This window comes from Panthera tigris, chromosome A2, assembly GCF_018350195.1.
Source record: "Panthera tigris isolate Pti1 chromosome A2, P.tigris_Pti1_mat1.1, whole genome shotgun sequence".
Lineage (NCBI taxonomy): Eukaryota > Metazoa > Chordata > Mammalia > Carnivora > Felidae > Panthera > Panthera tigris.
In genome coordinates, this window is record NC_056661.1 from 119,562,013 (window position 1) to 119,578,560 (window position 16,548).

At 43.4% G+C, this 16,548-nt stretch overlaps 1 protein-coding gene across 8 annotated transcripts in view; it reads right to left on the bottom strand.

The window, feature by feature from the left end:
* The window catches only part of CPVL (carboxypeptidase vitellogenic like), a 130,479-nt gene that overhangs the window by 63,516 nt on the left and 50,415 nt on the right, over positions 1–16,548 (bottom strand). For 7 of the 8 annotated variants that reach the window (XM_042969067.1, XM_042969025.1, XM_042969038.1 and 4 more), the window contains 2 exons: positions 3,181–3,303; positions 2,511–2,642 (listed from right to left, as the gene is read on the bottom strand). The exons of the other annotated variant lie outside the window; for it this stretch is intronic. In XM_042969067.1, the coding sequence (XP_042825001.1) occupies positions 2,511–2,642; positions 3,181–3,303 (255 nt within the window). The remainder of the gene's footprint in view (positions 1–2,510; positions 2,643–3,180; positions 3,304–16,548) is intronic. 8 annotated transcript variants of the gene reach the window in all.

The following is a 16,548-nucleotide window of genomic DNA, read 5'->3' on the forward strand; positions in this document are numbered from 1 at the left end:
CTTTAGAAATTATCAACACCAACAGAAGATGAATTCAATCCTTAAGCATGGATCTGATTTCAGAGTAAAAAATCATTTGTTATCAAACAAATAAAGAAGGTGGGTGGTCCAGACCTGTGAAATCCAGTTTCTGGTTGAAACTTGCTTCACAAAAAGAACTCTGTGATCCAGAACATTGTCATGATAAGGGAGACAATACAGGACCAGAGATGGGCCACTGTGCACCTTGCAGAATGTCGAAATGTCCCAGGATTTTTATTTTTATCTTTTTATTTAAAAAAATTTTTTTAATGTTTACTCATCGTTGAGAGAGAAAGAGCATGAGCAGGGGAGGGGCAGTGAGAGAGGGAGACACACAGAATCTGAAGCAGGCTCTAGGCTCCACACTGTCAGCACAGCCCGGCATGGGGCTCAAACTCACAGACCACGAGATCATGAGACCTGAGCCGAAGTCAGTGCTTAACCGATTGAGCCACCCAGGTGCCCCTGTCCCAGGATTTTTATAGACTGCCTGAAACCACAGGAGAAATACTGGGGTGGGAATGGTGTCGGGGTGGGGGTGGATTCTAGCTCTAGGCCTTTCAGAATCTATTAAGTGGCTTCTGGCAATTGAAGGCAGGCCCTCTGGGCCTTAGCCTCCTCCCCAAGGAAGTGTGGACGTGTGTGTGTGTGTGTGTGTGTGTGTGTGTGTGTGTGTGTGTGTAAGGGCAGAGGATGATCTATAAAGTTCCCTCCAGCTCTGAGTTACCGCTCTTTGATTAACTAAATCATTTTAAGCGACCAGAGCATCAAACAGGCTCTATTATTTAGGCCTGTGATTTTGACATTTGTATTTTCTCGGGTCTCAGGATTTCTTGGGAGACTTCTATCGCATATACTGAAACACATTTGACGAGTACTTGCTTACTTTCCCAAGTACCATTTTATCTATTTCCCTTGAAAAAAACAAAGGTTTTTATGTTAATTCATCACTCCAAATATTGGACCGATGGTCACAGAGACATTGCATACCTTCAAAGATTTCAGGTTTTGTTGTTTTTGTTTTCGTTTTGTTTTGTACTGTACTTTGGTGTCTTTCTGCATTTTTTTTCCTGATGAATCTAGTTTGGCAGAAACTCTAACCTTATAGGGCGTCTCCTCATTACCTCCGAATGCAAAGAATAACCTGAACTTGTCAACTGTTTCACTAAACCTGTGGGTGCTCAGGCTACCGCATCATGCATCATGGACATCTTTTCTGCTTTCCTTATCCCTCAGGGCCAATCAGATGTTTTTCCTCTTAACATCGATAATTCTTGGATGCTTCCTCACAAACACATCAAATATCTCACTTGCTTATTGGTCTCACATGATGTAAAATTTGATATTAATTTTAAATTCTAACGGTTCAATCCTTTCACCCTTTCCGCTTACTACAACAGACAGCCTAACACTAGACGGAAAATAGTCATCGCAAGTTGAAAGGCAGGCCTCCCTGTCCCCATAAGATCCCTCTTCCTTGGCATTGACAATTGCACAGGATTCTGAATCCACACTCTGTAGCCACACCAGGCGCCCTTACTTATAAAATGGAGCATTTTATATTTGTTACCCCCTTCTAAGTTTGTATGTCTCTCGTTTTGATCTGAACGAGCTGACTTTCAGTGCCTAGAAGACTGCTAATACCAGGCCTCAGCATTAATGATACAGGATGTGCTCCCAATAACAAAAAGACCGAAGTCCTCAAAATGCAATCCTTGCCTCGTTTACTCGTGTAGAAAACATGATGGCTCTATGGCAAAAGCAGCAAAACAAAACAAAAAACAAAACAAAACAAAAACCCTTCAGGAAGACTGTGGATACACGGTCTTTGTGTGCACTGGCAAAACCAAATCAAACCCAAACAAAACCCCGAATGTCTTACTATCTAGTATACAGTCTCAGATTTGAAATAACTCTCCCCCCAACAAAAAGGGTGAGGAATATACCCATATTATTTGATCCTCAAATTCAGCTTTGGGGAAGTAATGTGACAATATTTACAAACACCAATGGCCCTCTGTAAAAGTTGCTGGTTTCTATACTTCATAACCTTTGTTCCTGACGCACAGGAACGTGTGACATTTGTTACACACTGGGGCCACTTCTCCAGCTGAAACACTGTGTGTGGATAGAGCATAGGTTGAAGCACATGCACCCACTTTCTGGGTAGCCTTTCTTCTGATTTCCTTGTGATAGGGTATGCCTTTAGGGCTACACAGCATTTAAAGAAATCAAAAGAGTTAATGAAAGACACAGTTAGATAAACACTCCAAGGTGATCGAAGGTTTAAAATACAGCCCAAGTAAATTCAAAGAGGCTGGGACAGTTCTTTTCTCCATTTCCAGCCCACACATCTGCCTCCTGAGCTCAGACAGCATCCCAGATAGACCTTCCCTAACAACAACAAAATGCCTGAGTGCCACGGGGATTCTAGGACCCTCCTCAGATGGTTCTCATTGCTCCAGGGCAACGCAGGCCCCAGAACTCACTTCAAAGGCTTGAAACCACCTCTCCTCCCTGATGTATTTCACGCAGTCATCACACTGCTTCTGGAAGTACTTTCTCTGCTTCTCATCCAATAAGCCAATTTGGTACAGGAATGTTGCATAGCCCCCTATGATCTGAGGAGAGAAGAGAAACACAAATGCCACACGGAGAGAAAGAGAGAAGTTAGGGACCCACTTGCTTGATGAAATAACCCTTTGTAATTCATTGAGTGGGTGCTGAAATTAGCCAAGCAAGACAATTACACACACACACACACACACACACACACACACACTCACACACACAGATCTCACAGAACACACAAACACGTACACAACACGTACAAACATACACAATACACATACCACACACAATGCCCACACATACCACGAGCATACACACACAACCCACATGTGCACAAAATTCACACAAACGTATCACCCACACGTGCGTGCCCCACATTCGCACTCACACCCAATCTAGGCTGACATAGGGAGTTGACAGCTTAAAACATTTTGTAAAAATTGGAAGATTTCAATCATTAGAAAATCAACTGGGCAACACTATTTCCTTCTACCAAGTTAGGTCTCTAAGGTAAGAGGAGCCTCCATTTGACTAAAGGGGATTTAATCTTTTCAGGGACAGAACAGAAAAGAAAAAGGAGACACCTACTGATTCGGGATCAGAATACGCATCCCCAATAGCAACTCCTTTCAGATTGATTTTCGTTGTCATCACGGGGTTCAATGCATGGATATAGTGTGCAAGGGCTGGCACGTACTTCCCTGCATAAGACTGAGAAGGGCGGGTGTTAAAATGAACCATCACAAATTGGTGCTATAAAAATTATGTGTTTATGGGGCGCCTGGGTGGTTCAGTCAGTTAAGCGTCCAACTTCACCTCGGGTCACGATCTCGTGGTCCGTGAGTTCGAGCCCCGCGTCGGGCTCTGGGCTGATGGCTCAGAGCCTGGAGCCTGCTTCCGATTCTGTGTCTCCCTCTCTCTCTGCCCCTCCCCAGCTCACACCCTGTCTGTCTGTCTCTCAAAAATAAACAAACATTAAAAAAAGGTATAAAATTATGTGTTTAAGCTAATTAAAGTAAGACAGCAGTATTTCCACATGAGACATACCATATATTTTCTTTACCTTACGCTGTAAATTCCACAATAGCACAGAGCTCTGTCACTTCTTTTGGCATCCCAAATGGCACCCGTGACATGCAAGTCACGGGTGAGGTGCACAAAAAATGACAAGTAGATGTGTAATGGGCGAACAGTCTAATTTCCTTCCAAAATAACATGGGCCAGTGAAGACAATTCCGCCACCCACAGAACCTTTCTTACCAGAAAGCTCCATTGAAAACTTCATTTACAAAGACAAAGAAACCCCCAAGGCCAAAATTAAGATTTCAAAATACTTACGATGATGCAGCTTGAAAGCAACATGTATTAAAGCAAGAGGAAAAGGAAAGTAGTATTTATTGGCTACTGAAATTGTCACTTGACAACTATCTCTGTTTCCAACCTTTCCAAGTACAAAGTTCTTTTCCAATTTTAAAATATTTTGTGGATACAAACATTATAATTCTGCTTTTAGATTATGCTGACAAAAGCTACTATTCAGGGAGATTTAAAAAAATTGTTTTGTATTTTTTACATTAAAAAGCTTCCTTTTGGACCATCTCCACCTTCATGTCTAATATCAAACTTCATATGTTCAAAATGAAGCTCTAATCCCCAAGCCTTCCAACAGCCTCTCTATTATTAACTCTGTTCTGACTGCTTAGACCAAAAATCTTGGTGCCATTCTTCCCGCCCCCCCCCCCCCCCGGCCACACACACACTCTCTCCCCACAAAAGTTCATCAGCGAGCCTTGTCAATTGCACCTATTCTGTCAAAATAGGTCCAGGATCCGGTGTTTTCACATACCCATATTTCATCACCTTGCTCCAGGTTTGCTCCTCTTTTGCCTGGATTATTGCAGTGGCCTAGCCACCACCCCCTGCCCCCGCTGTTGTCCTTCCCCTCATCCAGTCTATTTTCAAGATGGTGGTCTACTAAAACATAAATCTGAACCCTCTGATGACTTCTCATCTCCTTCAGAGTAAAAGCAAAAGTGCTTTTTTGGAGGCATAAGGATTGGCATGATCTAGTCACTTCATTAACACTATCCCCTGCTACCTTTTTGCTCATTCCTCTCCAGCCCGTCTTGGACCATAATCATGACTGTGATCCATACTGGCCCCTTCCACCAGGGCCTTTGCATTAGTTGTTCCCGCCACCTGGAATACTCTTCCCTCAGTGTCCTTATGGTTAACTCCCCTACTTCCTTCAGTGAAGCCTTCTAGGGATGCTTTTCCTCTAAAATTTGGACACCCCCTTTTTTTGACATTTTATATTTCTTTTCTCTATGTTTTCATTGAACCCTATTCACTTTCCTATACACTTCAACTAATTCATCTTGTGCATCGTTATTCTCCCACCCACACTAGAACCAAAGATCCACGAACGCAGGGCTCCACGTCTGTTTTGTGGGTTAGTATGTCCCCTGTGCCTGATGCTGTTTATCTGTTAGTGCTCAGTAAACAGTCATCGAATGAATGGTCTTGAATTAACTTACTTGCATTTGAAAAACGCGAATGCATATGTGTTCAAAATAGACTAAAGGCATCATGTGGGTACTTATGAGTCTGCAGACCCTTTGTAATATTTCCAAGGCTCTGCAGGGGTCTGCAGTTCAAAGGCTGGGAGCCCCCGAGAGCTCTACTAATTCTACACCGTAATCGCATGCTGGAGATGCCATTACTCCCATTTCAATACGAGGGCATTGAGGCTCAGAGATGTTAAGTGGCAGAATCAGAATCAAACCTGCCCTGACCTACTCCCAAACTGACACTCCTTCCAAGGTATGATACAATTACGTAATCTGCATAATTTATACAGGATCTCCTCACTGATGCAGACCTCTGTGGAGTAGTAATTATTTAGGCAAAGTATTGACTCAAAACAACGTATCCATTCATAACCATGAGCACATTTTAGAGTCCTTGTGGTAATAAGAAGATGTGTTTACATGCCTGAAATGCGGTTTGCTGCCCAAAAGTGCTATATTCTCTTGCGAGGAACAATAAGTGAACATTTATCGAATATAATTTCTGTAAGGTGATCGAAAGAGGCCAAATTTCCTTGAGTAATCGTTTCAGTGGTAAACCTGTATTGTACAGCCTTCATTCAGTAATGGTTTATTAGGCAACTCTTCTGTCAAAGGCATCACAGTAGGTATTTGAGAAGGCACAAAAATGAATACAACACAAAACTCGTAAAGCTAATGCTTTCTTTTTGAAAAAATATTACAGAAAACTTGACTCAAATGTGATAGGGCAAGGGCGCCTGGGTGGCTCAGTTGGTTAAGCGTCCGACTTCGACTTGGGTCGTGCCCTCCCGGTTTGTGAGTTCGAGCCCTGCGTTGGGCTCTGTGCTGACAGCTCAGAGCCTGGAGCCTGCTTCGGATTCTGTGTCTCCTCCTCTCTGCCCCTCCCATGCTCATGCTCTGTCTCTCTCTGTCTCTGTCTGTCTCTCAATAATAAATAAATGTTAAAAAAAATTTTTTTAATGTGATAGGGCAAAGTCTACCATTTCATGGATTATTATTCTCACAAGGTGTACCTTGCCCAGCACATAGTAGGACCATGAAGACACATTTGAGAAATGAATGACTAACCTGTCATTACTGCTAAACATTTTTTTCTCTATTGGAGGTCATCCCTTAAGTTGTCTTGTTATAAGACCTAGCGATAGAACATCTCTTTCGCTCTTTCTGAGATGGAAGGGCGTGTACTTTAAATTGCTCTATTGAAGGTGATGACAAATTTAGGCGAAAACAGCCACATTTTTATGGCACCTTTCCTCCCCCTCCACCGCCCCCCCCCCCCCGTGACCATCATGTGTATCTGGGATATATCCAGGCAGGAAATTAAGAAGGAACATTCACTCAATTTCTGAGCATCTACTATGATCTACTATGAATAGGCTACCTCCCCCACTTTAATTTGAGCCACCTGACAGTTAACATTATCTTCCTATGTTTTAAAACGATGAAAGCAAGGGTCTATGCATTTCAATCATGTGCCTGGCTGGGATTTCATCTAGGCTTGGCTGCCTCCACATCTCCCATCTCTCATATCAAATCACATTTCAGTCAAGGGTCCTGGAATAGACTATGAGTCTATGGTCTCCCAAGCTGGGGCTCAGCCCTGGGTTCATCCCCTACAAGCTTGCTAAGTTGGCCATTCAAAGAAAACACGGGTAGTTCTACAACCATGTCCAAAACAGATTCCTCACTGTTCAGTCCACATCTGCTCTCCTAACGATGATGTTTATCTCATTTTTGCTTTCTAATGACTATCACACACTTCCGTGCCCTGTGTCAGTGTGACAAATCCTTCACTGCTGTTTTCATTAATCATTCCATTGGTTGAGTGGCTCAGGCTGTCACACAGTAGACAATTATGGGATTATTTTATGGAAAACAGACACTGAAACATTATAATGAAATTTCAATTATTTTCACTCTCCTTGTGGAGACATTTATTTATTTATTTTTTTTTTTGCAAGATCGGGTTAGTTTATTCTTCCCAAATCATTTATTTCTCAATTTAACGATCTCTGACCACCACAGCACTTTCAAAGACAACCAGACAATAAATCAAATGTTTTATTTACCCAGCTTTCTCTTTTCTGGATGTATTTTAAATAGAATAGAGACGTATATTTTGGGGAGAGACTTTAGGTTTGTTCACCTATTAGAAATGAACTCTATGGCCCTTAGGACTTCCAGTCACAATCCTGTAATTTTATGAACTCTTGTTTCTTTTGTTCTGAGTCCTGCCTATAACAACGATGGGAACAACAACCAGCACAACTATCAGCCCTGTGGTTTCTCCGATCTCTTGCTGGTGTTCATCAATGTGGGCAGCAGCTGGCCGGCGAAGCTCCTAAAGCCTGTGAATTAGCACTAACCTTCTACCAGCAGATCAGACCCTGGCCTCATAAAAGCTCGAAACAGCATCAAAGCGATTATAAAAGAAGAAAAGAGGAAAAGCGTGGCCACTAACTATCTGAACATATATTGTTTCAGAATTCAGCAGTGACCCTTGAATGAGGACCTCAGCCAGACAAAGGTATTTTCCTAACACGATCACTCAAATTAGGTTAGCCATCGACACGTCAGGATTTTAGTCCGCCCTTATTATTCCTTCCTAATATTTAAAAAAGCTTCAAGCTGCAGTTTCCAGCACTGTTGTGTGGCTCACGTTTTCCCATGGTGACCATATTTTGAGCTCGGCTCTGACAAGGAGGACCAGAGATATTAAGGTGTGTTTGTATATGCTTGTATTCCTGGGGCTTAAAAAAGCAATAAGCCTCCAGTTTTCCTCTTACATCGGAAGGATCTCGGAATTCAGCTCTCAGTCTTGTATTTCCCCCCACGAGAGGAAAAGGTCTCAACATCACAGCTGAACAGTGGTTTTCAATCTCAGTCTGCAATCTTTCTGAGTTCTTAAAGGATGTTTGGAACAGCCTAATGGAAATCACGTTGGGAGCATATTGTACTTGTAAAAATAGTCTAGAGAGAATGTAATGCTTGGTTAATTATCCAGATGTGTAAAAGCACAATGAACTAGGGACTTAAAGAAACTTGTAATTGCGTATTCCGTCGCAGCCCTCCCTTCTTACATGTTCCCGCAACATTCACAGCGGGCTTCCTGTACCCCTGCCACCCAGTTACTTTTAAAGGAGGAAAAAAGATTTCATATCTAAAATCAGCTCCCCTAGAAGAAAAAAAATCGTGTCAGAGAATAATACTATAATGGAAACAACGTCCTCTTGCAGAAATTTCACATATGTTAGCAGTTACTATTGTTTGAGCTGCTCTGCGTTTCTCGTCTGCATTTCTTACTAAAGTTTAGGTAAAAAAAAAATAGGTGCAGCTATACTCATTCTCTGCCTTGCTTCTAGGTATACGTTTTATGGTAAAACATGTGGAACCTTCACCCAGGATAATGAGCAATGGCCTTGGAAATGAGACACACCGAAGCCTGGACACAAAGCGTCACTGTCCACGGGTCCTAGTTCCTAAGCCCTGCCTGGAAATGGAAAAGGCGGAGTTGTCAGCCTCAGGACTGGTATGTTGAGCACCCCCTGCTCTGCTCTGTCCCCGCTCCCCCAGCCACTCCACCTGGAATGAACATCTCTTTGAAGAACTCACCTATGGGCTGGTCATAACTCCTTCGTGTCCCCAGAAGGACACAGGGCGGGCTACCCTTCTGGAAGGAGTCATAGCAGTGCTGTATCCTCTAGCATATCACCAACCACAGACTGTTGGTGGAACCACCCCCACTTATGGAGGCGATCAAAGAGAATAAGGGGATATGCCTTAAAGAGAGCTTTATACACACATTGAAAAACCTCAAAAACGGGGGAAGAGCCCAAGTGTAATGGCGTAACAAATGATACAGCAGCCCAGAAGACAGGACTGAGTGAGAGGGACCTTGACTTCATCTGGCCTCGGGGTAGACTCTTATTTCACTGGGGACCATTATTTTCTCTGAGAGAAGACGTGTGTCCTTAAAATGGCCAGTTGAGAAAATTAATGAATGGGGAAAGCTGGAACTTCGGTATTGTGGTAATCTGTACAACTTCTTAGACATTTCTAGACCATGTGTCATCTAATTTCCAGACCACACTGCTGCAATTAAAAAAAAAAAAAAAGAGGGGCGCCTGGGTGGCTCGGTCGGTTAAGCCTCTGACTTCGGCTCAGGTCATGATCTCACAGTCCGTGAGTTCGAGCCCCGCGTCGGGCTCTGTGCTGACCGCTCAGAGCCTGGAGCCTGTTTCAGATTCTGTGTCTCCCTCTCTCTCTGCCCCTCCCCTGTTCATGCTCTCTCTCTGTCTCAAAAATAAATAAACGTTAAAAAAAAAATTTAAAAAAGAAAAGGGCAAAAAGAATAAAAGAAGGCTCCCAACAAGACTATGACTTTATCTAAACATCTATTGTTCTGCAAAATGAGCTTAAAAGAAATGTAGAATCTCTAGGAATAGACACATAAGAAAAACATCTTGATCTGTATCTCTTGGTCACATACTTATGCAAAGGTACACGCTATGCTGCCTTCCAAATGATATATTCTTATTTTGTATTCAAAGGATGCTTCTCTAAAAAAAAAAAAAAAAAAAAAAAAAAGAATCCAGCACAGCCAGTATGGAAAACAGTATGGAGGTGCCTCAAAGAATAAAAAACAGAACTACCATATGATTCAGCAATTCTAGTTCTGGAAAATATATCCAAAGAAAACCAAAACACTAATTTGAAAAGATAGCTGTGCCCTCCCATGTTCACTGCAGCATTATCTACAACAGCCAAGACATGGAAACAACCGAAGTGTCCATCGATGGGTGAATGGAGAAAGCAGTTGTGTTACATACATACAATGGAATATTATCCAGCCATGAAAACTGAGGAAGCCAACCATTTATGACAACATGGATGGAACTTGAAAGCATTATGCTAAGTGAAATAAGTCAGACAAGGAAGACAGTGTATGATCTCACTTACATGTAGAATCTAAAACACACACACACACACACACACACACACACAGAAAACAAAGAAAAAGAGATTAGACTTGTGGTCACCAGAAGCAGAGGATTTGGGGGAGGGGGAGTTGGGGGAAGGAGGCCAAAAGGTACAAACTTCCAGTTCTAAGTCACAAATTCATTTTCAATTCTAAAAGAAATATTGGCAGGTCACATGACCATAACTGAAAATAGACATTTGTCATGAGCTCAAGAGTTAAAGCGGCTTGGATGTCATCTAATAAAATTCAGCAAGTTCCAAGCTTTAATAAATAATTGCATTCCACGGACTTCAAGCCTTTATATCACTTGAAACTTTCATTTACTCCATAAAACTTTATGATCAAAGCTAAGTCTTTACGATTAAAACTCAGCCTTCGCCAGAAAGACAGAAACGTGCAAAAGGACAGGGAACTTCTTTTATGTTTGTATAAGGTTGATAACCCTTAGACATTCTGCACGAAATAGGGAAGGGATGTTGACTCCCCTCTATGCACAGTGCACCTGCTTTCTGGAAGAGGCAGGTCTTAGCGATGGAGGTTTTGAGGCTCCAGACAGCATCTACACAAGCAGGGTTCCAATCTTTAGCCAGTTTCTTGTCTACAGTCTTTGGGCTCCGGAATCCAGCTGCTTAGTCCCAATCCTCGCTGAGTGACCTTGGTAAGACCTACCTCGCCTCTCCAAGCCTCAGTCATCTCAACTGTATGATGGGGACGATAAGAATAGTGCCAGCTTCAGAGGGTTGCTATGACATACATAGAACAGTGCTTAGCCCCATGCCTGCCCTACGATCCACTCTCAGTCTTCTCAAATAAGAGCTACAAATAAAACTAGTGAACTATTGACTCTTGAAGGCCTCCTTCTGGCAGCCAGATTCAAGCCTGGGCTAAAAGGATACTGGTGTGGGCCTGCAGAATAGTTCTCTCCCACTCCTTGCTTGTATATCAGTGCTGGAAAATCCCCGATTACAACTATGCCTTCTATTCAGATACAAGCATGTTGAGAGTAAGTTTAATTTATCAGATCCTTTCTAATGGACAGTGCGCTGATGGCAAGTCAGAAAGGGGGAGAGGAACAAAATAGTCATGATGGAGAAACAGGACCTGAGCACAATATAGCCAAGGAAAGAAAGGGAGGCTGGGGGTGGGAGGTAGGGTACCGGATGGACCTGGAAAATAAAGGAGTAGAAAGGAGGGTTCTCAGGGCCTGGGACACAGAGCAGGGAGACAGGGGCGATGGAAGGGAGATGAAAAGACACTGGTGAGAAATATCATCAATATTTTTATTTTGTCCAGCAACAACCTTGCACAAGGCTGCTCTGTAACATTCAACAAACACTTTGCTTAGTAGTGTAGGAAACACATTACACAAACATGGCTCCCACCTACTGGGAGCCTGCAACCCGAACCCGGTGGACCATGATGATTCCAGTAAATGTTGTCAGACTCCATGATCCCAGCAGGACTTCACTCATGCAGATGAAGATAAAGTATCCTATTAAGCTCACTAATTTTTAAATAGCTTCAAAGCTTTGCCTTTATTTGGCCCTCACATTAACTATGGTTGCAAAATTGCCTCTGAGGCAACTTGGGCCCTTCCTCCCTATCAGGAAGAGATGCTCAGTTGTAACCACATATTCTGCCATTTTGGACACGCTCCCCATTCGTTGCCACAACCACCCATAGGCACGGAATCTTTCCGGGGAGAGGACGCAAAGCCACACGCTCAGAGAACAATGGGCAGTCCCCCTTCCTCCCGCCGCCACCTTCCTGCCTTCCAGTGAGGGCTGTTTTGCTTTAACTTCTAGCTGGGCCCACGTACACTTGAGAGGATTCTCAAGTGAGTCTGTACCTCAAGAACAAGAGCAATCTCACTAATAGTTACTGGCTCAGAAAGGATAACCCTTATAAAGAAAGTTAATTATGTGAATTAAATGCAGCTTGTTTCTCTTTTTGAAGTACATTTTTTTCATGCCTTGAGGAGGGTGATTTACAGACACATTTGTCTCTCTTTAGAGAAAATTAATTCCAGTTGGTGTTCTGTGCCGAAATGGAGAGAAGGAGGGAAGGAGACAAGGCGGTTCTTCCTTCTGGATCGTACCGCCTGCAGATCCCACAGTATGCCTGGTTGTGGGCTCGCCATGGTCCACACGGCAGTGGCAGGGGGCCTGGGTCGGTCCCGGCACGTTTTGCTACTATCCCAAACTTTCGAATATCATCTTCTAAGCCCCACCATCGTTGTTTAGACAAAACAAACTATTTCTTTTGAAGATGATTTCAAAATAACAGGAGAGACAATGCCACTTCCCAGAAAGACGTGAGCAGAACTTTTAAAATATCTCAGGCCCTGTCTATATACATTAGGTCATATGCTTTGGAGCCACAATGTATTAATCCAGCTTTTCACCATGAACGGTAATAACAGTCATCGTGTGTTTGGTACTCACCACAGCCATCACGTCATTAAATATTTGAGGAGGATTATCTAATTAGATGCTCAAAACAATCCTATTCAGTAGGTATTGTTATTACTTCCAGACTCTCTTGCACCAAATTCAGGGTGCTGAACAGCTGCCCCAGACCTTTTGAGATCAGGCTATACCCCTCACTCATAGTACGCAAATGGAAAGGATATTTAGGTCCAGTACATTTGCGCTGAAAAGGAGAAAACCTTTTCTTTTTTTTTAAGTTTATCTATTTTAAGAGAGAGAGAAAGAGAGAGTAGGGGAGGGGAAGAGAGAGAAAGGGAGAGAGAGAATCCCAAGCAGGCTCTGTGCCCCGACACGGGGCTCGAACCCACGAGCCATAAGATCATGACCTGACTCAAAAACCAAGAGTCAGACGCTTAACCAACTGAGCCACCCAGGAGCCCCAGAGAAGCATTTCTGAGTTTACTCACTTATTTTTCAATCACGATCCTGCTACTTTAGTGGCATTGTTTGTTCCGCCTCCTGAACAGTGTGAGGAAATTAAAAGTTCTGAACAGATAGGATTTCCCTTTCTTGAAAAATCTATCACAATGGTTTTTTTTTGGGGGGGGGATGGAGAGAAGGAGGGTGGGTATTACATTAAAATTGCAATTGTATACAGATGCTATAAGAGTACATCTAGGTAACTACGGTTGAACATCTAGTAAAGCAAAATATCCCTGAAAGTGATCTAATTGAAAAGCCAAGCCCTCCGACTGTAAGATGAAAAGCAGAGGCCAGGAGAGGTTAAAGAACTCGCTTGGAATCACCCAGAGAGGCAAAGCCAGCAATGAATCTCAGGTCCCCTGATTATTAACCCAGAACTACTTTTCCATTCTGCCTCCTAACCTTAATACAGAAGACCAGATGGAACAAACTAGACTGGAAAAACACAGCATTCTAATAAAACAAACCACCAAGGTGTTATTATTTAGTGCTCTTCCTTCTAGAAAGAGATGTGGCCCTGGATTTAACATATCCCGTGTAGCCCCTATGAAAATGTTGCTGTCTGGTGACTGCATCTCATCCCAGCTCCTGCCTGCCCTCGTTCACATCTTCCTTCATCACTCGAAAGGCACAGGTTTCCTTAAAAGTATTCATCCTGGCAGCCAAGAGTGTAAAAAAGAAAACTGTCCTTTCCTACACACATTCAGTTACATGCATGAAACCACCGGGCAGACGTGAAATGGACAAATTTCTCACCCAGAATTGGGCAGCTTTGCTGAAAGTCCAACTTCATGGTTAATAGCATCACGACATTATTTGCAAGGCAGGAATTACACAGTAAGCAGATCGCTCTTCTGGCGGAGGTGGAGACTGGGAATTTTTCAGGGTGGCTTCCAAAATGACAGAGGCATCACTTCCTGCCCCTTTGCCCCACTTGCCTCTGAAATGGGTTAAAAGTCAAGGACCAGCAGGGAATTAATGGTAGAGATCCTAAATAATCCTGACCAGATAGCTGGCTTAAAAAAGATGTTAGTGGAGTAAGCCAAACAGTTAGAATATCCTTTCCAAATAGAGAAGAACGCAGGCAGAAGATGAGGAAGTTCCTGGTTCCATTAACTTGCCATTTCCTTGGAAAAACTGAGACTGTTTTCACCTTGTCTCCCTTACGGTGGACCTCTGTGGTTTGAGCTTATCCAGCATCCTTCCAGCCCTTCCTCTAGTATCGTCACTGGGGTCTTCCCTGGTGCACCACCCATCTCCCACTCTCAGGCCTTGTGATTCAGAGGCGGAGGGCTTCACTGTGATCCTACCCTTCCCAGGGCACTGGGTGGGCCTCAGGCACCATTATGGCCAACGTGTATGTCCATCCCCTTGACCCCAGTTAGTAGTTCTAGAACAGGCATGGGATCCAAATGGGTCACATGAGATTCAGGAATATAGTGGAATTATTGGGGAAGAAAAGTTGAGCTGATAGGTTATACTTAGAACATGAGGATGGGGTAGAGGTTCAAGGCTACCAGTGAAAAAAACATAGCTTAGAATGAAACTAGCGCAGTACAAAGTCAAGTGAATAGATCAAGAGAGAAATTCCTGATGACAACGTTTTGAGCACCCAGACACAGCCATGATCCCGTTTTACTTAAGCCATTTTGAATAGGGTTTCTGTCACTTATAAGCAAAAGATCCTTGACTAACCCACCCCTACGCATCTTTCAAAATCCGGTTTAATTGTCTTCTGTCCGGCCTTTCCTGAGGATCCCATACTGAGAGAAGTAAGCTATTGGCACTCTCCTCGTGCTGTCTTTCCAGCCACTTCTCTAATCGTCCTTTTCATTCAGTATTTTACCTATTGCCAGGCTTTCAGACTAAGGGTAGGCTCAATGTCTTATTAATGGCTGAATTTCCAATACGTGTCCAATGCCTCAGCCACCGTAGTCACTCGACATATGAGTGCTGAATTGAATCGAATGTGATTCTAACTACTCTTTCAGTGAACACTGCACCCCTCAACGATTTCCCATCACCCTTGGGATAAAGTCCAAAACCTTCCATGGGCCTACGTGATCCGTCTGCCTCTCCCTTCTCAGCTCCTTCTACAGTGGCCCCGTGCTTTTCCTTGAGCACACCAAGCCTGTCCCCACCTCAGAGTCTTGGCATTTGCTATCCCTCCTTCCTGGAAAGTTCTTCTCTAAGATAACCGCAGCTATCACTCTACTAGTCTCATCTACTAGTCCGCATCTACTGGTCTCGGCACTCTGCCCAGTTGTGTCCTTACCGGAGAGCCTTTCTAGTATCCAGGATAGCACCTGCACCACTCTGCAACCCCCACCTGCTTCATCTTTCTTCATGACACTCATCACCGCCTGACGCATAGTGCATATGTATTTCTTCACTTATCACTGTCTTCGCCTCTACAATGTATGAAGGCAGGAAATTGTTCTGTTTTGTTCAGAGTGGTGTTCTTAGCACCTTGGGATTCCTGGGCTCCCAAAGTATTGGCTGCTCTACGTGTTTAAAATAACCTTAAATTTAACTGGATGGAAAAAAAAAAAAGCAAACCCTAAAACTGAAGCCAACCTAGGCAAGTGAACTTAACTGTATGTTAAATTGTAGCATATAGTGGCTCAGTCGGTTGAGCATCCAACTTCGGCTCAGGTCATGATCTCATGGTTCGTGGGTTCGAGATCTGCGTCAGGCTCAATGCTGACGGCTCAGAGCCTGGAGCCTGCTTCGGATTCTGTGTCTCCCTCTCTCTCTGCCCCTTCCCCGCTTGTGCTCTGTCTCTCTCTGTCTCTCAAAAATGAATAAACGTAAAAAAAAATTTTTTTTAATTGTAACGTAGAGGGGCCTGGGTAGCTTAGTCGGTTGAGCGTCCGACTTCGGCTCAGGCTATGATATCCCATTTAGTGAATTCGAGCCCTGCATCAGGCTCTGTGCTGACATCTCGGAGCTTGGAACCTGCTTCACATCCTGTCTCCGTCTCTCTGCCCCTCCCCTGCTTGCACTCTGTCTCTCTCAAATATAAAATAAAACATAAAAAAAATTAAAAAACTTGTAACATAATCAGCCTAGGGAAAAAATAGAGTTAAAGAAGAAAAGGGGAAGATCTTCTCTGTAGAAGACTACTAGATGACATCTATAGGAAGATAGACCCCCCCCCAAAAAAATCACCATTTACAACCCCCCAGTGGAATGACGGATTCAGGCAGGAATCATCAATGAATGCGAAAACTACGGGGTGACAGATCTGGAGGGAACAGATTTCCACATGGTCTCATGCTACTTATTAATTTCAAGAGACAAAGGTGCCTTTCCAACGGTGAGATCTGGGAGAGACCACCTGGGCCAAGTGACCAAGTGTAGCATCGCCAATAATGAGACAAACTGATATTACGAGCCTCCTGACGGGATAAGATAGGAGGCTCACTCATCACCCGTGTCATGTTCTTGCCGAGATGTTTTCACTGAATCTACGCGTTGAGGAAAGAATCAG